Here is a 24,324-nt window from a genome sequence, read left to right as displayed (position 1 = left end):
TTAAATGATGACAGAATGTTCACTTTTGGGTGAACTATCTCTTTAACAGTCACTTAGTGACATCATCCATTTAACGGTTAAAGTCTATATGTTACCACACACACACTTATTCTCATAAACGTAATTTTAATTTGTCTTTTGTTACCCTTTTTTTTTTTTACTGAAAATAGCTATTTACATTTCATTTAACTGTGTGTAGTCTGTATAGAGTTCAGTGTATTTTTGCACTGCCAGTAGCACACAGGGTGGACATTTGGTTCCCATTTAAGGACCCCAGTGAGGTGAGTTATTGTCCTGCCTCTCTCCACACCATACAGTTAATGAGCCGTATCTATACACAGCACTTTGTCAGATTGCCTCCATTTGCTGTATGCCATCCATATAACACAAGGTATGCATGACTGTCTACACACACATGTGCATTCCTGAAAGCAAAGACACAACATATGGGCAAAAGTTAAGATCTGTGGCACACAGATAATCATTTAAAATAGTGTCACAATATATAATGTACAGGGTATTTTTTTTATATATATGTTGTCTATGTATTAAAGAAACATCTAATAAGAGTATCATTAAAGATCACATAATTATCAGAACTGTATTAAAGACATAGATCACTCAAAAATGAATCTTTCGAAACCTGTACAACTGTCTTCCATGAAACACAAAATTATATACACTCACCTAGGATTATTAGGAACACCATACTAATACTGTGTTTGACCCCCTTTCGCTTTCAGAACTGCCTTAATTCTACGTGGCATTGATTCAACAAGGTGCTGAAAGCATTCTTTAGAAATGTTGGCCCATATTGATAGGATAGCATCTTGCAGTTGATGGAGATTTGTGGGATGCACATCCAGGGCACGAAGCTCCCGTTCCACCACATCCCAAAGATGCTCTATTGGGTTGAGATCTGGTGACTGTGGGGGCCATTTTAGTACAGTGAACTCATTGTCATGTTCAAGAAACCAATTTGAAATGATTCGAGCTTTGTGACATGGTGCATTATCCTGCTGGAAGTAGCCATCAGAGGATGGGTACATGGTGGCCATAAAGGGATGGACATGGTCAGAAACAATGCTCAGGTAGGCCGTGGCATTTAAACGATGCCCAGTTGGCACTAAGGGGCCTAAAGTGTGCCAATAAAACATCCCCCACACCATTACACCACCACCACCAGCCTGCACAGTGGTAACAAGGCATGATGGAGCCATGTTCTCATTCTGTTTACACCAAATTCTGACTCTACCATCTGAATGTCTCAACAGAAATCGAGACTCATCAGACCAGGCAACATTTTTCCAGTCTTCAACTGTCCAATTTTGGTGAGCTCTTGCAAATTGTAGCCTCTTTTTCCTATTTGTATTGGAGATGAGTGGTACCCGGTGGGGTCTTCTGCTGTTGTAGCCCATCTGCCTCAAGGTTGTGCGTGTTGTGGCTTCACAAATGCTTTGCTGCATACCTCGGTTGTAACGAGTGGTTATTTCAGGCAAAGTTGCTCTTCTATCAGCTTGAATCAGTCGGCCCATTCTCCTCTGACCTCTAGCATCAACAAGGCATTTTCGCCCACAGGACTGCCGCATACTGGATGTTTTCCCTTTTCACACCATTCTTTGTAAACCCTAGAAATGGTTGTGCGTGAAAATCCCAGTAACTGAGCAGATTGTGAAATACTCAGACTGGCCCGTTTGGCACCAACAACCATGCCACGCTCAAAATTGCTTAAATCACCTTTCTTTCCCATTCTGACATTCAGTTTGGAGTTCAGGAGATTGTCTTGACCAGGACCACACCCCAAAATGCATTGAAGCAACTGCCATGTGATTGGTTGATTAGATAATTGCATTAATGAGAAATTGAACAGGTGTTCCTAATAATCCTTTAGGTGAGTGTGTGTGTATAATATATATATATATATATATATATATAGCTGAATAGCTGCTCTTTAAGATACAACAAAAGTGAATGGTGACCATAGCTGTCAAGCAAGATATTTCTGTAATAATGACTTAAATTTCAGTTTCTTCCTCACACAAATCTATTACCGATAAAACCAGGACAGTCCCGATTTGAAGCGTTGTCCCGCGTCCCGACGGAGTTACAGTAGGGCACTTTTGTCCTGATAATAAGTCTTATAGTTTAACATTTAAATTTGATATGGCTGCGCACCATGCTTTTTCTGTCATGGAAAAACCAGCAGAGTAACAACATGAGGATAAATGATGACAGAAATGTATTTTTTCTGTGAACTATACTTTTGAGGTATGCTTTATTAAAGTGCATGGATAATTGTTTTGCTCATCCTAAATTTAGCTAAAAGATAAAAACAGGACACATATTTAGCACAGATTTGTGTTGTTACTGTGGTAAACAGCACTCCATCCTCTGTCTTCCGAGTTCTTGACCTATTTCTTTCTGTGTCTCTGGGTTTGTAACCGGACCCTGTTGCCCACTCAGCAAAATCTGCAGTGTAATCTGACACTGCAGTCACCTAATACCGCTCCACATCCTCCATGCATGTCTGAGGGGCTCTGGACATACTACCACCATATACCCTTCACCACGCTGAGGTTTCAAAGTCCAACTGGACACCTAGAATACACTGGGTGTGCTGAAAATATAGCTGGAAATCTGGAATATTGTAATTTAGATTTTCTATCTCAAATACTTAAAGAAATACTGCCTTGCAAAAGCAAAACACAGCAACTGCAGATCGATATATCATTTTAACTGGTTATCGACCAACGTCTATGCCGATAGTTGGCAAGTTTTTTTTATGTTCTCCGTGGCGGCTCTTAAGGCCTCTAAGTTCTACAGTATAACAGCAGCCTGTAGAAGTGAAATCAAAACAATCACTGATCACCTTGTGGGTATTTACTGTATCTAAATCATTCATCATTGACAATATCATCCATATTTCTATCCTCACTTCAATGCTTATTTTGTTATTTTGGTTAAATTAATCAAGCATTCTAAATTGAAGGCAAGGGCATACAAAGAAAAATGTGAGTATATAGAAATGTGCTCCGTCGGCACATGCATCTCCAACTAAAGAATAATAATAAAACGTATTACTTATTAAACCTCATCTGGTGAATATATATAGGCCATAAAATGCTTAAGTTGGTAAATACTTCAGTATAGAGCATTGTAATGGGGCTAAGTCTCTGTCATTTCAAAATAAGAGTCCCCAGTGTAAGTCCTGTGTTACGCACCAAAACATAATTTTTTCTGGTTTGAATTGGGATTTTGGTTGAACAAAAGATGCCTCTGTGCCTGTCATAGTAAGGAAATATTTTAACATTCTATAAATCGATTTTAACCTCCTGAGACCCGTTTGAAAATGCTGTGTGCATTTTACATTTCCTTTTTTTATTTGTTGCTAGTAGCACATAATAAACATGCCAAAAACAAAAATGCATTCCTAAAAATTGTTGGCAACATTTGTGGTCAGTGGGACTAATTTGTGAAATTTTAAATAATACCATGCTATAGAAAGTATTTTATTTTTTAATCAAATTGTTTATGTTTCCAGGATTGTTGTTTATTCATGTTTTTGAGAAGTTACAGATATTACATCCAAAATTAGATGATTAGCATCATCCAATAACTGCCAACCATGATCAAATCTAATTTTACATTATAAATTCTGAATCTATGTACCGATTAACATTGTCCCATGTCCGCCAAACATGCTGCATGGTCCAAACATCATCTGCAGCTTTTTGTGGATTTTAGTGCATACGCTTAGCTGCATAGAGAGCTTTAGGATGCTCCCTTGTTCCCTATTTAATGAATGACTTGATCTCTAGTGTGCTGTCTGTCTGCACTGGTCTCAGCTGTGATCGGTGCCATGTTGTTTTGTAACATGACTCCGTATGTCAAAAGTTAATTCCTTTACTGACAGCACAGGGTCTCTTGAACTGAGATCAGTCAGTTTAAATTAATTGAAATTATGCGTTGCATATAGCAAAGCTAAAATACAAAGTCCACGTATGTGCTCACGGGGTTACGAGAGGTTTAAAAACATTGGCTGATTAATCGGTTATCTAATTTATACGAGTTTGGCTAAACTACAATCAGATTTAGAGAAAATAGAGTGTGGCTAGTTTATAATACACATTTGCCTAGACAACCAAAAAACGTTGAAGCCATTTTTCGTAGTTTGGGTGTCTTGCCTTTGTAGGGCAGAATAATTCACCAAAAAATTACAGTGCTTTCATCGTCTTTCTTTCACCAGAATTTTTAGAGAAGAATATTCTGGCCAATCTTTTACATATAATTAATGAATTACTTAATTTGCGAGTGTTCCTTACACAAAGACATCGTATGACTTCAGAACACTTGATGAATGGTGCACAAGTTGTATGAACCACTTTAACAATACTCACATACTGGTGTTTTTATTTTTTGTCATTTATATTTTTAGTTTGACAGCTCCAGACCTCATTCAGTTTCATTATAAGAGTTCACAGAATACTCTTAAAAAAAATCACCTTTTGTGTTTTATGGAAATAAATGATTCTTGAAGAAAATATTCTTGAAGCAGTTTTTTTGCATTTAAAATGCCCCCTCTCAAGTTGTGCTGCTGTTCTGAATCGGGTGTCTGCAGAGAACCCTACTTGGTCAGCTGGTCTGGCGTGTCTTTACATGGGATTGTATACTGAAAGGAAACTCTGTGTGAAGCCTATTGAAATTGGGAGTCATGTTGAGCTTCCATACTTTATAAAGAAACCAGAACCACTTCTCCTTATATATCGTACAAGCCCACAAGCTAAATATGACACTTTTATGTGCACCGTTGGCCGAGCTCCAAACAGTTTGAATGATAAGTTGGTCTCTTTAGAAGCAACATAGTGTAGCTTTCATTTAGAAGAGTGACCAAAAGAGCATTTCAATACTTGTTTAGGATATTGAATGCACCATCTGTTTAATTCATGGAGGCTTAAAACTTTAAAAACTTTGTAGCTTCTTTTGTCCATCTGCAATGTGGGTGGCTCTATGTGGTCTCCATAATATTCATGTAATGTTATTTTGATTTTAGCAATCAGCAATTTGTGTTACAGGGTTGTAGTGTTTTATGTATGATTTATTTATGTTGGTTTGAGAGCTATAACCAGCTCTGCTGTTACAATATTTGAGCTTTAAAAAAAAAAACATAAACTCTAGTGTGTTAGACAAGGTTTCTATGCAGACTCTGTTAGCTGTTTGGCAGTCTTCGTTTACAGGAGCAATTTACAAGTCAAGTGCACAGAAAGTGGAAAGCAGAGCAGTCAGGGACAGCAGGATCCTTCAGCAGCAAACGTAAAGTCCCAGGATGATTCATAGCACTAAATCACCTGGTTCAATTCACCTAGGTGGGGAAACAATCTGGTTAAATCAGTCTCTTCAGTGCATAGATCTGAGGCACAGTGTTAACTGAACACCCGATGATACAAACACAAAAACATGTTAATAAATAAATAAATGTAATAATTTCAAAGAATTGTTTAATGCTAACTGAATTAGCTCTTTATAATTTACACAATTTCATAATGCGTTCCGTTTTGTTTCTTGCTGTGAATTTTCAGTGAATAATGAATTAAAATTCCCACGTGTCATGGAAATCTGGAATTTTACAATGCATTACCACGTAACAGAATGACTAATCCAGTCATTAAAATGGCATTAGCTATAAAACATGGAATGTCAAGGAATTTGACATATTTGGAATGAAACTTAGTGTTTGAATGCACAATGAATCAAATTAAAATAGCAATAAGTTCTAGTGTAAACCACAAAATGCTGCAATTAATTGAATAAATATATAATCTGCATGTGCTGCACAATTCAAAATGAATGTGTGTAGCCAGCCGCTCATACTTAAATGGATGTGTGAAATGGCAAAAAACAAACAAAAGAAAACAATATATTACTACTGTATAGTAATGTAATGTTTACTGTAATTAAATGTGATTAAATAATAATAATAACAAAGCAATATTTCACCTCTGTAATGTTCTGTTGTGCAGCACTTTGTATTTTTGATAAACACAGGTTTTTAAATAAAAGCACTTCTTTTAATAAAAAAAATAATGCAATGTTATGTTGAAAAATGTTAGCACAGAAGTCATATGGATTACTTTTACCCCAATTTTATGATGCTTTTTGTCTATTTTGGAGCCAGGTAGCCCCAGTCCTTACTTACTTTCATTATATGGAAAAGAATGCCTAGGGTATTGAGGTCTGGCACAACATGAGGTTGAGTAAATTATGGCGAATGTTCATTTTTGGGTTTTCTAGCCCTTTAAGTATGCATACCTGTACATACTCAAAACAAAAAGTGTGCTTTCTGATAAAGGAGTACTTACCATTAGTTCTGTGCTATGTACTATCTTCCTCCAGTGTTTAACGGGCACGTGCGAGCTGCTGATGAACCGGAAAATGGTTTAAAGTCCAGAGGGAAAGAGGGAGTCCAAGGGAAGGAGAAAAACTCTGTAGCATCAGCTAGAACCTCCGGTACACACAATTTACGACCCAGCAGATCTGTACAGGAACAAAAACAACAGGTATGGCTGGCTTTATTTTACACTTGATTTATTTATTTGTTAACTGTAATTTAATGTTTTAAACTTGGAATAATTTGGTAATGTATGGAAAATGGAAGGTGCCCACTTATTTTTGTTATTCTTTTAAATATGAGACATTCAGATTATTTAACAGTGTTTCTATTTGTTCAGTAAGATGGTATTATTATTAACTAATTCTATTTATTTTTAGATCTACTAAGCCATTTAAAAATAACATATTTTATAACATACAATTTCTTATAATTGTGCTAGCATTTAGAATTTATTATGACTTTATATGTTTCTAGTGTTATGCAACAGATATATATTCTGATACTCTCTACATGGCCAAAATAAATGTTCTGCTTTCAAGAAATACATTGTCATTAGACAGACCATTATATTACCTATTACTAGATTATATACTTGTTCTCTGCTACTTAAACGGATGAACAGACCAAAACCACTCCTTAGCAACCGAGCCAATGTAAAAGAGAGTCACCATTTACTTTTATTGTTTTGACAAAAAATAATGTGAATCTTTCCACTGTGAAACACAAAGTCATACAGGTTTTGAAAAGCATTAGTAAATGATGACAGAATTTTCATTTTTGGGTGAACTATCTCTTTAATTATCCTGAAACCCCCAGTACAATGTACATCCAGCTGGAATCAGTGATTTACTTATTCATTCAGCCTGTCCAGATTTGTGAGAGCATAGAGACTATTACAAAACCATTTTTTTGTGCTCACCAAAATTTCCTCCCCTCCTGCCAAAGCTTCCTGTTGCAGAGCAGCATAGCGTTTGGTTTACCCTTCCCTACCATCCTGCAGCAGGCCTATAGCAACACATGATGTCATATCTGCTCCACCCCACCCCCTGTCCACATACAATCAAAACCAGTGGAGTGTGGGAGTACCACATATCTGAGATTCTGTTTAATTTCTGTAAACATGAACCGTGTCTTTATGTGGTGGACCATTTGTATATCTGTGGTGGTTTCTGTCAAGAACTTTTGGTTTTAGACAAATTAATCTTCTCCCTTCCCCCACCGCATGCAGATGGAACAATCATGCTACATGGCCCAGGTCACGTGCAGTCGCTACAAAAAGAATGAAATATGGGCTCTACTGAGCCCCCTAGTGGAGAGTACGCTCTTTTAGAGTGAACAGTTAGAGATCATTGTTATTTGTGATTGCTTTGGTTTAAAATAGAGGAAGTTAAGTCACAATATAACATATATGGTTAATATAACATATATTTGTTAAAGAGAATTAAATATGAAGTATATTTCTGCACCATTACCATCACCAAACAAATCCCCAAAATTATGATTGTTTTCAAACTAGTTTTCTGAACACTCCCCCCTCCCATTGACTTATTGTCCCACCCCAAACTCATGCCATTGGTTGTGCCAATGTTGCTACGGGGATGTCGGTCTATCTGGGATGCTCAAACATACAGAGCAATATTTTTTATAGAACTTTATGTCTAAATAAACCTACTAAATGGCTAACTTATAGTGTTTTCTGCATATTAAGCTGGGATATGAAAAAGTATTTTTATGAAAACAATTACACAATTTTAAAATGACAAAATTACTAATTCTGTTTTTTTTGTTGTCCCCCAGCTCTCCAAAATAAATGGAACATCGGGAGCCTCTGCTGTCAATTGCAGGAAAACAAAAGATCTCCGCACTCCCCCGACCAAAGCTGTGAAGTACCCCAAGGGCCACGTGACTTACACCAAAGCCAGACTGCTCAAAGAGGCCAAGCTCAGCCTGAGCACACATACACGCCAACACAGCTCGCACCACACCCACACACATCCTCAACACTCCAACTCAGGTAAAGCTCAAACCAGCCACGCCAAGATGCAAAAACAAGTAATACCACCAGCATCTGCTGGGCGACTGTGTGGGACAGACACATTCCCTCCCAGACGAAATGGACTAAGACAGTCGAAAAGACAGTTGGAGATGGCTGAGGTTAGAGCAGAGGTTGAGGTCAAAAGGGTCAAAGTGCAAGTCATTCCCTTGGAGACCCGCAGTAGGAAAGCAGCTCAGGAGACGCCAGCGCCCCGTAGCCATGGTAAAAAGGTGAAATCGCAAGTGTCGGGATCACAAAGACCCAAACGTGCTTCTGCAGGGAAACACATGGTCACCAAACAGATGCACTGTAAAGCAACCGTTAAGGCCAAGAACAGCCCCACTACCTCAACACAAGACATTTTAAAACCAGCCAGCTCCCCCAAATTATCAGTTTCTCCCAAAATAAACAATGCTCAAAAACTAGTCAATCTTTCTGATGTGACCAAGCCCCTCAAACCAGTTGAACCTAAAGTTGCGACAGACAAAGAGCGAGGTAAGCGTGGCGCGGAGGTAATGGAGGTAACAGAGGTTCCGGGTTTCTATCCTAGCACACAAGAGTTCCATGACCCTCTGGCTTATATGGACTTTGTGCGGGGGCAAGCAGAACCATGTGGGTTGTACCGCGTTGTTCCGCCAGCGGGCTGGCGTCCCGAGTGTAAGCTTAAAGAGGAGATGCGCTTCGTCTCGTATGTGCAGCATGTGCACAAGCTGGGCAAGCGCTGGGGTCCGAATGTGCAACAACTGGCCTGTATCAGAAAACACCTGCGGACACAAGGCATTAAGATGGAGGAACCTCCACTCATAGGTATGGACGGTATTGCATGAGATTCAAAACATGTTTTGTGGGCGTACAGTGGCCCCAATAAGCATTTGGACACCCACACTGACATTTCTTTTTCATTGCATTATATAAATATGGTCAAACCAAGTGGCATCTGCAAGCAAATTATGTTAGCCATTTTCTCAGAGTTAGCTGCACTTTTTTTGAGCCATTTTTGCAATGACTTTTTACCAACTGGTGTCAAGGTAATTTTTTGTGGATGTAAGTGAGTTCCTCTCAAGTTCACATGGGTAGAGCAGGGTCAGAAATGTAGGGGGGTTGCCGCCAAAAATGCCAATGAAATTCAAAATGTTTGGCAAAAAATGCTCTTCTGATGTTGTTCTTAATATGATTCAACATATTAATTAATGTTGATTAAATTAATAGGGTAAGAGGTAATACATTCTCAGTCTTATGAATTTTTATTAATGAATCGATTAAAATTATAAAAGTATTTCATTAGGATGAGATATAGTTTGTTTAAATTGGTTAGAACAAAATATACTCTCATGAATGTAAAAAATGGCTCTGAAAATTGAACCCAGGGGGCAAATATTACCCCTTAATGTAAAAAGTTAATTCCGGACTGTTGCAGAGTAACCACAGTAAAGTGTAGTTTATCTCATTAACTATGGACATGTTCGACTAATGTTTGACATCCAGAAAGTGTCACAATACCTTTTATCTTAATTTTGAACAGTATGTGCATTATTTATAGTTTAAAACCTAACAAACTTTTTTTTTTTCGCTAAGTATTTTATCTCATGCAATATTTAGTGTCCAAATGCTTTGTGCGACCACTATATTTAACATTTAGTCAGATGCATACATTTTCTTTCATGACATGCATGTTAAAGAGAGTCTTGTATTTGTATTCACATTCATATTGACCTATATTACATTACATGAAATTGTCAAGTCCAGACTACAGTGTCCTCAGTTGGGGTATATCAAATTAATGTGTCATTATTTACTTACTCTTGTGTTATTTCAAACCTCTATGCAGATATTTGTTTTTTTTTAGAACATTAAAGTATTAATTGGAAGCATATTTACAGCTCTTGCCATACAACAACAGTTAACAGTGACCAAATGTGTCAAGCTCCAAGAGAACCAAACAACTTTTTCTGTCCAAGTCTTCTGAAGCCATACGATAGATTTGTGTGAAAAAAACAGACAGAGATTTCAGTCATTATTCACTGATAATCTTCATCTCTGCTGCAGAAAACTTCTAGTCCACTTCCAGATTCAAAAATGGCATGTCAACATCATTGATGCTAAAACGGCATTGGTGTGACACACCATTCTTTAATTCTAGACGAGACTTTGGGCTAAACTCAAGCTTGGGTGGAGTTTCTTGGTAAATAATGATCTGGATGATTTTTGGGTGAGCATCTCCTTTAAGTGCACACATCTGTTGGTCAATCAGTGTCTGATCGGTCCAATTTGGATAGATCACCCAGCTCGTGCTAGGGAGGACAGGTCCCTTTGAGGAGATCCCACAGTGCATCTGAGCAGTCACAGAGCCAATACTCTCTGGGTGACTGTGAAAATCATCTAATCGATGCCAGACAGCATTGCTTCCTTCTTGCCAACCTCAAATCCTTCTCTAGTTTCTATGTGACACTCAAACAGTGACTATGTTGTGTCCTGCAATGACAAGGCTGGCAGTAATATGAGCCTTTTGAATGGGTCATATGCCTGTGACTAATGTGGTATGTGCACACACGTTTAGGAGCAAAAGTGGAGCAAAATTGAAGAAACAGCATTTAAATGTCTATTGAATAAATAAAAAAAAAGTCATTGTTTACCTGCTTTAATTAAAATTGGATTATACAGTTTTTGTCCCCGAAGGGATGTTTACTTTGGACTTGTAGTGCTGTACACATTATCAAAACATTGTCAGTCTACTTCAAATTATTATATAAATAAGAGCAGTAGTCATTTTTATTTGGATAGCAGTTTTCACAATGTGATTTTGTTTCAAAGCAGCTTTACAGAAAATGTACCTGTAATGTTTTAAATAATAATAGTCCTGTTAAATAATACATCCCGTTAAAACAACTCATAATAAAATGAATAAATGGAAAAACTCTAAGAAAATGTTATAAAACATATTTAAGCACAACAAATTTATACAGACCCATCTTAAAATAAAAACCTTACAGCAAATGAATAACACTCAAAATATATAAATTTTACATCTGCACTTTGGTATTTATTATGTATGTTATTTAACATGATCAAAAATTTTTCCCATGTTTTAGTCATGTTTGCCATATCTCTCCCATCTCATTGTGTCTTTTTGCTTCCCTTTAGGAGGGTGTGAGTTAGACTTGGCACGATTCTTCCAGCTTATAAATGAAATGGGGGGCATGCAGCAGGTAACAGACTTGAAAACATGGGGCCGACTTGCTGATCTGCTGGGCATCCCACGCTCTGCTCAAGATCGCCTGGCCAAGCTCCAAGAGGCGTACTGTCAATACCTGCTTTCATATGACTCCTTATCACAAGCCCAGAGGGCTCAGTTGGAGAAGGAAGTGCTGGTGGAAAAGGAGACCCTGGAGAAAAGAAGTGGCCCCCTAGAGGGCCAGGGAGACATATCCCAGCATGCCGCTCTGCTACTTCCACGCTGTGAACCCAAAAATGGGTTGGTGAACGGAGCATTACACAGGAGTGGAGCACGTGAGCACCTGCGAGAGCTGGACCCCACAGAGAAGAGCAGTCGGCAGAGACGACTAGAGAAGAGAGGAGTTGAAGAGGGGGTACTCAGTGAACAACACAAGTGCATATACAGGGTACAATTTTCACATTTTTTGATGACTAATTATATAGTTTTTTTAAATTATAACTTGGCCTAAGATGGCGTACTATAGGTTGTCTTAATTCATTAGTTAATACATACTGTATATGATAAAATGAGATGATACAAATTAGAAGTCTTTTAAAAATCTAGTTCAAGAGACCCGATCTTGACTGCTGTGTGTATTTTCCATTTCCCGTTTTGATTTGTAAAAGTAGCACCTAATAAACATGCAAAAAAAAATACATTCTAGAGAAGGTAGTTTTCATAAAAATATATGTCCACATTTGTGGTCAGCGGGACTAAGAAATTGTAAATAATACCAAGCTATAGAAAGTCTGATTTTTTAAATCAAATTGTTTATTATGTTTCCAGGAGTGTTGGTTATTCGTGTTTTTGAGAAGTTACAGAAATTTTTTTCAGAAATTAGCATAAATAATTCTGATTTAAAGGAATGGCCAGCATCATCCAATAACTGCCAAACATGTTAAAATAAAATGTTACATTATAAATTCTGAATCTATGTACTGATTAACATTGTCCCATGTCTGCCAAACATGTTGAATTGTCCTTATCAGCAGCCTGAAACTAAACCTTTGATAGGAAGTTTGGATTGAATGCACTTGGCTGCACTGGAAAACTATAATAGGATGCACCCTTTCTCCATATTTAGTGATTGACTTAACCTCCAGTGTGCTGTCTGTCTGCACTGGTCTCAGAACAGGTCGAAATGCACCTTATTTTCATCCTAACTCCATATAAAGCCTCTAAAAAGCTAAAGTTTTCAGCTTTTGGATGAACCCATTGATTCTAAATCTGATAATCTACAGTAAATATAGGATCTCAAGGTAAATCTGAGCTAAAGTACACTGTATATTGTGTTTAGCAGCTTGGCGTTTCACGTTAAATCACTCAAATTTTACAAATGGCATATCGGATGAAACTATAGACACTAATCTTTTGACTTAAACAGGTTTCAGTGTAAAATCTTAATATGATTTCTTACCAGATTTAGTTTTGTTGGCAGTTCTCTGTTGTGGTCAGCGCCATGCTGTGCGTCAAAAGTTTAACCCTTTACTGACAGCTCAGAGTAAAATAAAAGATTATTCCAAAAAACTTAAACCAACATTTCTGTTTTCAAGAATTTTTTTTTTTTACTGTCTTGGACAGTCACACTTTTTTTTTGGACACTACTTTAAGCCCCAGGTTAAAATATCAATATAACTGAACTCAGAAAATGAAAGCATGTTCATCATTGTAGAAGTTTATTTAAGTAATTGCTTTGTGTGAATTGCATTTGTTTTATGTGTTTTTAATAGCTTAATAGATTCAGACAAGGAGTCAATTATTTAAGCTAGTAATAGTTGCTCAATTTATGTCCATGTCCAACATCAATATTGAAGATCATAATTTTCAATTAATTTGTTTTTTGCTTTCTTTTTTCCTTGGCATCATTACTAACTTATATAAACAAACAAACATCTAAATAAATAAACATTAAACATAAGCAAACAACCAAATAAAATACAAAAAACACTCAACCAAACATCACAATACAAACCAATGGTTGTCAGTACAGCCTGTTGTTTCATCATCATTTTTTTTTTTGACAGTTTATAGAATTGTTATGTTTCACTTATTTTCATCTAACTGCTTGTTCCTCATGTCTTTCACAGGGCAAATCATTTTCTTTAACAACATTCTACAGGGCAGCCAGGAATACCATGAACATGTGTTTCAGCAAAGAGCCAGACACTGCTGAAATTGAGGTACATCTTTGTGTGTTCCCATAACAAGCTATCTTCATAATGCTTTCTTTGATGAGCAGGAATCAGAGGTGTTTATTTGTCTTCATTTCAACTATCTTTCCACTTCACTGCCATGTTCCCTGTTTAAATGATACACAACAGAAGGAATACTGGAGATTGGTTGAAGAAAAGGAATGCCATGTTGCTGTGCATTGTGGGAGGGTTGACACAAAGACTCATGGAAGTGGATTTCCTGTGGGCAAATCTGAGCCATTTTCAAAGTAAGATATAAACCAAAAGATATATACATCTATTCTGTGGTTTAGTTTTGCCCTGTTTTTATTCAACCTTGTTTTATGCATACAAATATTGTTTTTGTCTTGTTCTCAAGGCATGGATGGAATCTTACTGTCCTTTCCAATAACTCAGGATCCATCTTACGTCATCTTGGTGCTGTGCCAGGTATGATATATTGAAAAAAACTAAAACTCATGTTTACAGTACTTCAATACTTCTAGATGTTTCAATACTGTGCATGTATTTTTATCTGCTTGATCAAGTCTGACCATCTGTTTGTGTTTGTTTAAAGGAGTGACCATCCCCTGGCTGAATATAGGCATGGTCTTTTCTACCTCATGCTGGTGTCGGGACCAGAACAGCCTTCCGTATATAGATTACTTACACACTGGTGCTGATTGCATTTGGTAAGAGTGTAAAGTGTTTCATATTTATTGAAGACATTTGCTGTTATATCTATCATATCTGGTTCAAATTCATCAAACTAAGGTAAAGTCAAAAGAGTGACAAAATGGTATTGCATCTCACATTTCTGCAAATGTGTCCTTTCCTTAAGGTACTGTATTCCAGCTGAAGAGAAATCAAAACTTGACAAAATAGTACACACACTGCTACAGGCTAATGGAACTCCAGGGCTGGAGATGCTTGAGAGGAACATTATGGTAAGAGAGGAGCATTGGATCTGTTTTACTTCTGCACCGTTAAGGTATAATGTTTCTGATTAAATTCACTGAATTATAGGAATAGTATATAGGAATAGGTGACTCAAAAGGTTTACATTTTGTCATTTACCAACCTTCATGTCGTTCCAAACCTATATGACTTACTTCCATGGACCACAAATTTATATAATTTGTATGTATGACCTGTTCCATCATTCTGAGTCTTGAATCTTGCATAATCCGGCACCAAAGAGGTTAAATTCGACTAAATTACTTGTATCTACTTTGCATCTTTTGCCGCATCTCTGACAGTGATAGTATTTACAATATTTGCAATTTTCTCATCTCTCCAATGTATTTAATGAAGCTAACAAGCAATGAACATTGGATAACTTCACTGAGGAGAATGTCTACTGTTAAGTGAAGGTAGTTGTTATCGTTGACATCTCCCTGCGGTTTAAACACTGATTCGCAGATTACGTGAGAGGTGATCATTTCAGCCAATTGCATTGGGTCTTTCAACATAGCATCTGATGTTCTTTCATGTGTTTTTGTGGTATCATTTTGTAGTGAAGAGGAATGCTGATCAGAGGAGAGAAGCTATATGCAGCAACCCCTGTCTGAATTGGCGCGTGATTCGACACAAATCGCATTGAATGCATTTAAGAGCATAAAAAATAAAAAATATTTTTAATGATAACATTGACATCATTTGAAAAATGAGACTTGAGACAGAAAAATGTGATGATGAAGAATCAAGTTTTTGATAAAAATTCAAGTTTTTCCCAAAATTGCCCGTTGCGACTTGAACTATGACTTATTTTGATGGAGCGCATCACATATAAACTTTTATAAATACGGTATGATACTTTTATGGTACTTTGCATGCTTTTTGAATCTTAAAAGTTTCAGTCAATATTCATTGTAATTGTATTGAAAGGAACAATTAGTCTTCAGATTTTGTGTTCCACAAAAGACAGATGGGTTTAAAAGGACATGAGGGTGAGTAAATGATTACAGATTTTTTACTTCTTGTCTAATGTAAATATGTGTTATGAGTTAAACTTACTCAGCATTTTACTTTTTCTCTCTTTCATGACACAGATTTCGCCAGAGGTGCTCCGTCAAAAGGGAGTGAAAGTGTACCGGACAGTGCAACAGAGTGGTCAGTTCATGGTGTGTTTTCCAGGGACCTTTGTGTCCAAGGTGTGTTGTGGCTACAGTGTCTCAGAGACAGTGCACTTCGCCAACCCCCAGTGGATGAAACTAGGCTACGAGGCAGCTAAGGTGAGAGACTCGATGCACGGACGGACAAAGTCAGCTGGAACTTGGCTTGGTTTTGGCTTGGCCTGTTTGTAAGTGGGGTTTTTCTTATTTCCGGAGGGAGTATGGCTTTCGCACTTGTGTATCATATTTGCTTTGCAGGATCTTAAACGGCGCCGTATAGAGGGGCCCTTCTCCACAGAGAAACTGATCTACCACATTGCCACATCTGAGCGGGAAAACAAACATCTTCTGAAAGCAATCTCCACTCTCATTAAAGATCTCAGGTAGGTGTGGTGGGATGAGCATGAGACAGACACAGTCGGTGTCACATTTTATTTTTTAAATCATAATAAAAGAAAAGGGTTCATATGATGTCAAAGGTGGTTTATGTTCAAAAGAAATGGGGATCTGACATGTCACGGTGAGACGGGCGTTTTGTAGGTCGGGGAATGCCGAAGGGATGGTTCAGGATGTGGCGGGGTCCGGTGGTGACATGCAGCCCTCCTCCAGTATCTTATCTAATTTGCACTGGGGTTGCGGGTCCGGCGACACATCTAGCTCGGCCGGTACCCTCACCAATCTGCTCCTAGACCTGAGAGTATGCCAGTGAGTGGACACAAGGTGTGCTCTACGTTTTAATGGCATACGTTTGAATACGTGGTGATGAGGCCATATTCTCATCAGGTGCGCCTCATCATCCTCTGCCCAAACGAGTATTATAAAATTGCACCTCTCCTCTCTCCTGCCCAATCCCATTGTGAGTCTAGCTGAAACTCAGAGGCATGGTGATGATGACGAGATGGACGGGCGGGTTGAGCCGCAGCAACCAACAATACCCTCAATCTCCACAACCCTTGTGGCAGGGTGAGCAAGAGACAAACACAGTGGGTGTGGCATCAGGCCTCGGTTTATTTGAAATCATAATAAAAGAAAAGGGGAAAATATAGTGTCCAAGGGGGTTAGTGTCTAAAAGAAAGGGGTATCTGAAAGGGGCGGTGGTGGCTTCTGTAGCGGCTATGCTTTCTTTGGGTCGCGGTGTGTGAGGAGAAAGGGGCATGGCATCCATGCTAGTCAGTTGTGACGTATGCTCCAATCCCCTGACTTCGCATCTAATTTGTGCCAGGGGTCTGGCGACGCATGTAACTCGGCCGGTACCCTTCCTGCTCTGCTCCTGGACCTGCAAGGATGCCAGTGTGTGCACAAAATTAGACTCAAAAGCTGGCTCACCGAGGAGAGGTGTGTTCTACGTTTTAACGGCAGCGGCGATGAGACTCTATTCACCTCAAGTGTGCCTCATCATCCGCTGCCCAAATGAGGCTTTTTATATTGACCTCTCCTCTCTCTTGCCCACTCACGTTGTGAGCCTGGCGAAAGGAAGGCCCTCAGAGGTGTGGTGATGATGACGAGAGGGAGAGGTAGGCCGTTCTGCCACATTGGTGTCACTGCCTAAGCGTTAATTGCCAAAAACCTCAGCAAAATCTCTTTCCTGCTTTTTGGTCATCTTTGCCATTTATTTTGGCTAAGAAATACCCACTTAGACAGGAAGAGACCATCTGATTGACAAGTAAAACGGCCAACCAATATGTGTGTTTTTTTTTTTTGTTTTTGTTTTTTAAGTCTGTTAGTGTCATCTATGTTATCTGTCATAGATGAAATCAAAATAATAAATAGGCATTGACAAATTTATTCAGTTCAATTTATTATGTTTTTGGATTTCTAGTTAACTTGTTATTAAGTTTCTCAAACAAACACCTCAATATCTTTTGAGGCCTTTAACCTGGACAGCTTTGGCAAATCCAGTGATTAGTTCTACCTCAAAAGTGCTCACTAGGCGTTTTTCCACTGCAGAAACTTTTCCTAGTTCCTGTAACTATTTCAGGTTCATGTTGTTTTTCCACCACATGAACTAGTTCCATGTGGAACAAAACTTGAACCAAACTTGGTACCTTTTTAGTACCTGCTCCAGAGAGGACAAACTTTCCTTGTAAAGTCAACAAAAATGTGTCCTCAGACAGCCGATACCACCCATTTTTAAAAGGCCGGCTTGTAAGCTTCGCTAAAACTTTTGTTGAGTTGTTATGGTAGGTTTTTCAAATCAACATGGATAGATGGACAGATGCTGTTGTGCCGGCTCTGCTGAGTATTTATGGAGAAGAAAAAATGCAGCGTGAGTTTGAAAACGTCGACCAGAAACGAAAAGGTGCACAAATACTATCTGACCGTCTCGTCAAGTTAGGCTTTGATGACCACAACATTAGACTATGTAGATTCCAAATGATGAACTGATTATAGTGTAGGTACTAGTGTCACAATTGTGTGTAAAAAAAAATGGTATCAACCAGGTACATTCTAAACACTATCTTGTTTCAAGGTGAACTGATTAAAAAAAACCTGTCCTTACTTCCGGAATTTGACTAAAGTCAGCCAGTCAGATTGGAACTTCTGATTTCAGCCAGCAATTGACATTTGTGTGTGCAATATGCATCAGATGGTCAGTGAATGAGCTGTGGGTGTACAGTTTGAGGCTGAAACTAGGCTATATTTAAGGGAATTACATGTTGGTTGAGGCTAAAAGTCAATAAATCTTGGGTAAAATTCCTGTTACAACCTTACAGGGATGCAGAGATTAGCCAGCGCAGGGGTCTTTTCGAGGCTGGGCTCCGTCTGTCTGCACGCTATGGAACGAACTGCGAGTCTCAAGCGGACAAGAAGAAGCAGCAACGTTTAAGATTTACAGAAGACACCGCTGACAGGCGCTGCCAAGTTTGTCAGCATCTGTGTTACCTCTCCATGGTAACTCTATGATAATACTCTTGGCCGGTTATATATATGTGTTTATAAGTTTCCAATACAGAATAGTTTGTCTTGAATTTTGGAATTTGCCCAGGCTGGTATAAGTATATAACATGCCATATTAGAACACTTCAATGCTATTCTATTTGTCTTCAATAGGTTGTTCATGAGAGTGATAATGTGGTTTTCTGCCTGGAATGTGCTCTTCGATACATCCAGAAACGCAGGTCCCCTCGTGGCCTCAAGATGATGTTTCGCTACTCTGAGGTAGTTTTTTACTATGTTTGTCATAGAATACTAGAGTACCATTTAATATAAACTAAACAGTATATTCTGTACACAGTCTACTTTCTTAGTTTTAAAGTAGTATGTCAATTAGTACCTAATATAATGTAACTATAAATGTTTCAAACTGTAGAATGCTGCATTGTTGTCACAGCATGTGCTGTCCAGTGGACTACTTGCACAACTGTTTCAGTGTTCTACTTATTGCCGCTCAAGCGTTTCTGGTAACAACGTTCAGAGCACCTACATCAGAGACTATAAAAGAGCCAATCACCTTTTATATACAGACATCGCCTGACAGTAAACTAGAGAACTCGCATGCATATTAGATGGACCAGTCTGAGAAAGTGTTTTTTTTGCATGATTTAAGCCAACAACTTTTGGGCTGGTTTCTCTTCCCAGTCCGCCCATGATCGTAATCTTGACCATGCATTTTGGAGATTGCAGCTCAAGTAGATAGAAGCACTTGTAGAAAATAGCTGCTCAGGAGCGTTACAAAGATGACTGCTGAGTGGACTGACTTGCTTTGAAAGGGACTTTGCCTAAGTTGCAGAGATTTATTCATGGGAAGGCAGATTATTTCAAATTTATAGGGCTGTCATTTGTCTATAAAAATGTCTGGATTTAAAATATTCTTCCAAAGACTAATTTAAGTGGAGTTTCGAGAACTAGAAAAATACAGCACATTGTAAACACATAAACAGTATTTAGTGAGCCGCATTATTTTAAAGGGGAAGGACGTCATGAAGCTCAGTGCAAGTAGTCCGTTATATTTGCATTTCGTGTTTTTGATCTAATTTTTGGTAAATATGTCTAAAAATGTCTTGCGCATCAAAATGTGCATACTGCACACAGTATACATACTGCAGAAATTAGTAGCATGGTAGACGTTGTAATATTTTGAACATAGTTTACTATTCCAAAAATCTCTTTGCCTTTTAGCTTAGGTGTAAATCTTGAATGTGTAATTACAAGTTATTCAACCATATTTTGCACAGGAGCAAATCAACAGTCTGGTAAATCGTGTGTCTGGCAAAGTATTGGAGAAGGCTAGAGAGAAGCAGAAAGTCGCCGACCTTAGAAAAACACTACCAGCAAAACGAAGTCCCAGAAACAAGAGCCCCGCCCTGGTCCCCTTCTCCTGCTCCACCTCAAAGAGCAGCAGCCGCACCTAACCAGACCATCAGCAACATTCCTCCTCACCCAGCATCACATATATAAGGCCATAGTGTCTCCTTTATATCAGGTGTTCCTAATTCTTGTGTACAAACACTCTTAAATAATCTTTGTACCTAGTGTATAGTCTCAATACAACAAGCTGTTATATTGCACTTTTGTATTACAGATTTGCAGTTACCGGCTGGTTAGTACAATATATTGAATGTATGGAGGTCAAATGTTACAACACGTTTCACAAAAAACAACTTTTTGGGGCACCTGACATAAGTGAGAATGTTGGGCCTTGTCCGATAAGCACGGAATTTTTTGCACTAGTCCTGAGATTGGTTTTAGATGAGTATTTTCGGGTTGTTTTAGCATTAAATTGAGTATAGATATGCGTATACATAGATATAAATATATCCTATACTATTCCTATCATTTGTGTTTAACTGGTGCTGTAGTGACACTCTTCTCCATCACCATTACATCCTGTATGTCTCTTGGGCTCACTTTTATTAAATCTTAAAGGGATAGTTCACCCAAAAATGAACATTTTGTCATCATTTACTCATCATCGTGTTTTTCCAGACCCGCAAGACTTTCTTTCCCTCGTTTAAACACAAAAGGAGATGTTAGGTAGAATGTTAGCCTCACTATTCACTTTTATTTTATTGACAAAAAGATGTAGTGAAAGTGAAAGTTGACTGGGCTAACATTCTGCCTAACATTTCCTTTTGACAGACAGTCATACGGGTTAGGAACAACATGCTGGTGAGTAAATAATGAGAGAACTTTGACTTTTGAGTGAACTGTTGGTTTATTATGATGTCAGGAACAAGACAGAACGATTATAGCCCTCTGAAGTCAAACAGTATGTGTATAGTACATGCAGTTACTGGCATTCCACTTGTCCAGCTACAAATATTAATCGGTTTCAGATTAGTTTTAAATAACTTATGAAGACCCTTGTATTCAGTTACAGATTTCCTTGAAACTCTCAAGGCCTTGATGATGAGTATACTTGGAATCCCCAGTTTTAAAAGCACATTTTGAGGCCTTTTACTAAAATCTTTGTGGAGTTCAAACAGTTATTGGAAGTTTGATGCTTAGGGCAATATTTAAAGTTATTATTTCCATTTTAAAGATGCACTTTCCCTTTTATCCCATAAATGTTTGTCCCACTGGTTTTACATTTGTAACTGTTTAACAATGTGTCCTAAAATTGCTCCCTCCTTTTCGATATTTGGAATCATACCTTTAAATATTATTTTGTTTACATAGAGTATTATAGCTAAATACTAATATGTCTGCTAGCCCCAATTATGTTTATATGCCAGTAAATCTAAAGAATTGAGCCTTTGAGTTCCAGTCTATAGGAATTTGGATGAGAAAGCCAAGATGAAGAAAAAGCCTTATGTCTGCATTGGTTTCTTCATTAATATAAATTAGATATTAACAGGGTTGCTACAAAAACATACAAAAAAATAAGTGCTGCTTAAAATCACTGAAGACGTATGTCATAGTGGTGATCCCTAGTTTTTTAGCTTTAATTTTTTATTCAAAAGTCTTTTACCCAAAAGTAAACTATTGTAGTAGGCCTAGCTACCCATTGCACTGACTGTATCAAAGTCCTGTAATCAAACATGGTAGTTACCCCTTTCCAAATGACTGACTTGTATTTAAGGTTTAAAAAATGAAAAGTGTTTCCAAAAATGTGGTTGTATACTTTTTATGGCCTTAAATTATTACTATTATTATTATCCCTTTCACCCTTATTTTATTTAAGTAATCCTCCAGCTCCTTGTACTGTTTATTTATATGAACTGTTACGCAGTCCTCCAATCCAGTGGAGATCTCTTTGGTTACTTGTAGTTTTTTTCCCTTTTTTTTTTTTTACTTATCAGGTTTTTATATTTTTGTTTGAATAAATATATCACTTGTCAATCCTTCCAAAAATGTATTGGCCTGATGTTTTTCTTACAGCAATTATGTTTAACAAGACGACGTGTGTGGACATGTAGCTTAACTTCTTAAATGGTTTTCCTTTATTGGGGTACGGTCATAACGGTTAAAGTGAAATTTCACCCAAAAATGTGAAACCTCTCATTTACTCACCGGCATGCCTTCACAGATGTGTATGACTTACTTTCTTATGCAGTACACAATGATTTTTTTAAGAATATTTCAGCTCTGTAGGGCCATACAATACAAGTGAATGGTGTCCAGAACTCCAAAAAGCACATAAAGGCAGCATAAACATAATCGACTCCAGAGGTTTAATCCATGTCTTCTGAAGCGATCCAGTTGGTTTTGGGTAAGAACAGACCAAAATAGAATTCCTTTTTCATGGTACATCATGCCATTTCAGTCTCTAGGCATGATCATGATTTCAAGCTCGATTACTCTTCCTAGTGCTTGACACATGCACAGAGCACTAGATTGTGCTTTAGAAAGTGTAATCAAGCTTGAAATCATGATTGACAAGTATACTGCTGTCATGATGTAGAGTGAAAAAGGAGTTACATTTTGGTATGTTCTCACTCAAAACCAACTGGATCACTTCTGGAGTCGTATGGATTACTTTTATGCTGACTTTATCTGCTTTTTGGTGCTTCAAAGGCTTGATTACTATTCACTTGAATTGTATGGACCTTCAGAGCTGAGATTTTCTTCTAAAAAATATTTATTTGTGTTCAGCAGAAGAAAGTCATACTGCCATGGCCAAAAGTATTGGCAGTGACATCAATTTTGTGTTTTGCAAAGTTTGCTGCTTCAGTATTTGTACATTATTTTTTCACGTTATATGGTATACTGGAAAACAATGATAAGCATTTCATAAGTTTTAAAGGCTTTTATTGGCAAAAACATTCAATATATGCAAAGAGTCAATATTTAGTGTTGACCCTTGTTCTTCATAACCTCTGCAATTCACCCTGGCATGGATATCAGCTTCTGGGCCAAATTCTGACTGATGGCGATCCATTCTTGACTTATTAGTGCTCGTAGTTGATCACAATTTGTGGGCTTCTGCTTGTCCACTCGCCTTTTGAGGATTGACCACAGGTTCTCTATGGGATTAAGATCCGGGGAGTTGCCTGGCCACGGATCCAAAATTTCAATATAATGATCTGCGTGCCACTTCATTATCACTCTTGCCTTGTGACATGGTGCTCCATCATGCTGAAAATGTACGGATCATCACCAAATTGCTCCTAGATCGTTGGGAGAAGTTGCTCTTGCAGGACGTATTGATACATTTACATTTATGCATTTGGCAGACGCTTTTATCCAAAATATTCTAGATGTCCCAAACAGTCGGAAGGGTATGTGCTTCATCCAATAGTATCCAGCTGCAGACCCGCAGCACCACCACCAGTTTCAGAACACCAGCGCCAGAACCTGAAGTGAGGGGCGGAGCTTACGTTCTAAACCGAGTAGCGCCACCTAACGTTTTGGAGAGTACTTTGCTTTTATTACAAACGAATCATCATACTTTATACGTATGTTATAATGATTCTTTAAGGTACAGTACAATAAGCACTTTAAAACATTGATCTTTTGTAATATAATTGTATATAGTTATCCGTTTCATTGTATTATGAGAGTTAGTTCCTGATCATGATGGTGAAAAAAAATGCTTGAAACTTATGGGCATTTTATATAAAATATACTTTATTTCACAAGAACATGTGCAGCATGCATTTTTCTTTATGTAAAATAAAACATGTCAAAAAACTAAAAAGAGAGAAAATTCAGCATAATTTTAAAAGAAACAATAAAAATATATACAACAAATGACCAATTCACCCCTAGGCCCATTTTATCATGACAATCCTGTATAAATTAAACTTAAAATGTATCAAATGAGGAATTCACTCTCAGGCCCATTTTGTCCTTACATTCTTGCTAAAATAACTCCATGTCATCCCTGAACACAAAATTAACTAGAAAGGGCTCTCTGGAAGCTTCTAACTGTTCCAGGAGATTGTTGCGGGCCTTTTCCTTGTGGTCTTCATTCATTCGAAATGTCTCTACAAGAGATGAAAGCACCACACAATAATCTC

At 37.8% G+C, this 24,324-nt stretch overlaps 1 protein-coding gene across 2 annotated transcripts in view; it reads left to right on the top strand.

The window, feature by feature from the left end:
• Window positions 1–22,209, top strand: part of jarid2a (jumonji, AT rich interactive domain 2a) — a 67,444-nt gene extending 45,235 nt beyond the window's left edge. For both annotated transcript variants that reach the window (XM_052143886.1, XM_052143887.1), the window contains 13 exons: window positions 6,391–6,554; window positions 8,186–9,230; window positions 11,565–12,043; window positions 13,725–13,817; window positions 13,959–14,077; window positions 14,188–14,258; window positions 14,386–14,500; window positions 14,650–14,755; window positions 15,860–16,042; window positions 16,181–16,305; window positions 18,637–18,814; window positions 18,974–19,081; window positions 20,098–22,209. In XM_052143886.1, coding sequence (XP_051999846.1) covers window positions 6,391–6,554; window positions 8,186–9,230; window positions 11,565–12,043; window positions 13,725–13,817; window positions 13,959–14,077; window positions 14,188–14,258; window positions 14,386–14,500; window positions 14,650–14,755; window positions 15,860–16,042; window positions 16,181–16,305; window positions 18,637–18,814; window positions 18,974–19,081; window positions 20,098–20,274 — 2,963 coding nt within the window. In that variant the 3' untranslated portion in view covers window positions 20,275–22,209. The remainder of the gene's footprint in view (window positions 1–6,390; window positions 6,555–8,185; window positions 9,231–11,564; window positions 12,044–13,724; window positions 13,818–13,958; window positions 14,078–14,187; window positions 14,259–14,385; window positions 14,501–14,649; window positions 14,756–15,859; window positions 16,043–16,180; window positions 16,306–18,636; window positions 18,815–18,973; window positions 19,082–20,097) is intronic.
• The last annotated feature ends 2,115 nt before the right edge of the window (window positions 22,210–24,324 follow it).

The sequence above is a fragment of the Xyrauchen texanus genome, chromosome 15, assembly GCF_025860055.1.
Source record: "Xyrauchen texanus isolate HMW12.3.18 chromosome 15, RBS_HiC_50CHRs, whole genome shotgun sequence".
NCBI classification, from domain to species: domain Eukaryota; kingdom Metazoa; phylum Chordata; class Actinopteri; order Cypriniformes; family Catostomidae; genus Xyrauchen; species Xyrauchen texanus.
This window is presented reverse-complemented; position numbering and strand designations above follow the sequence as displayed.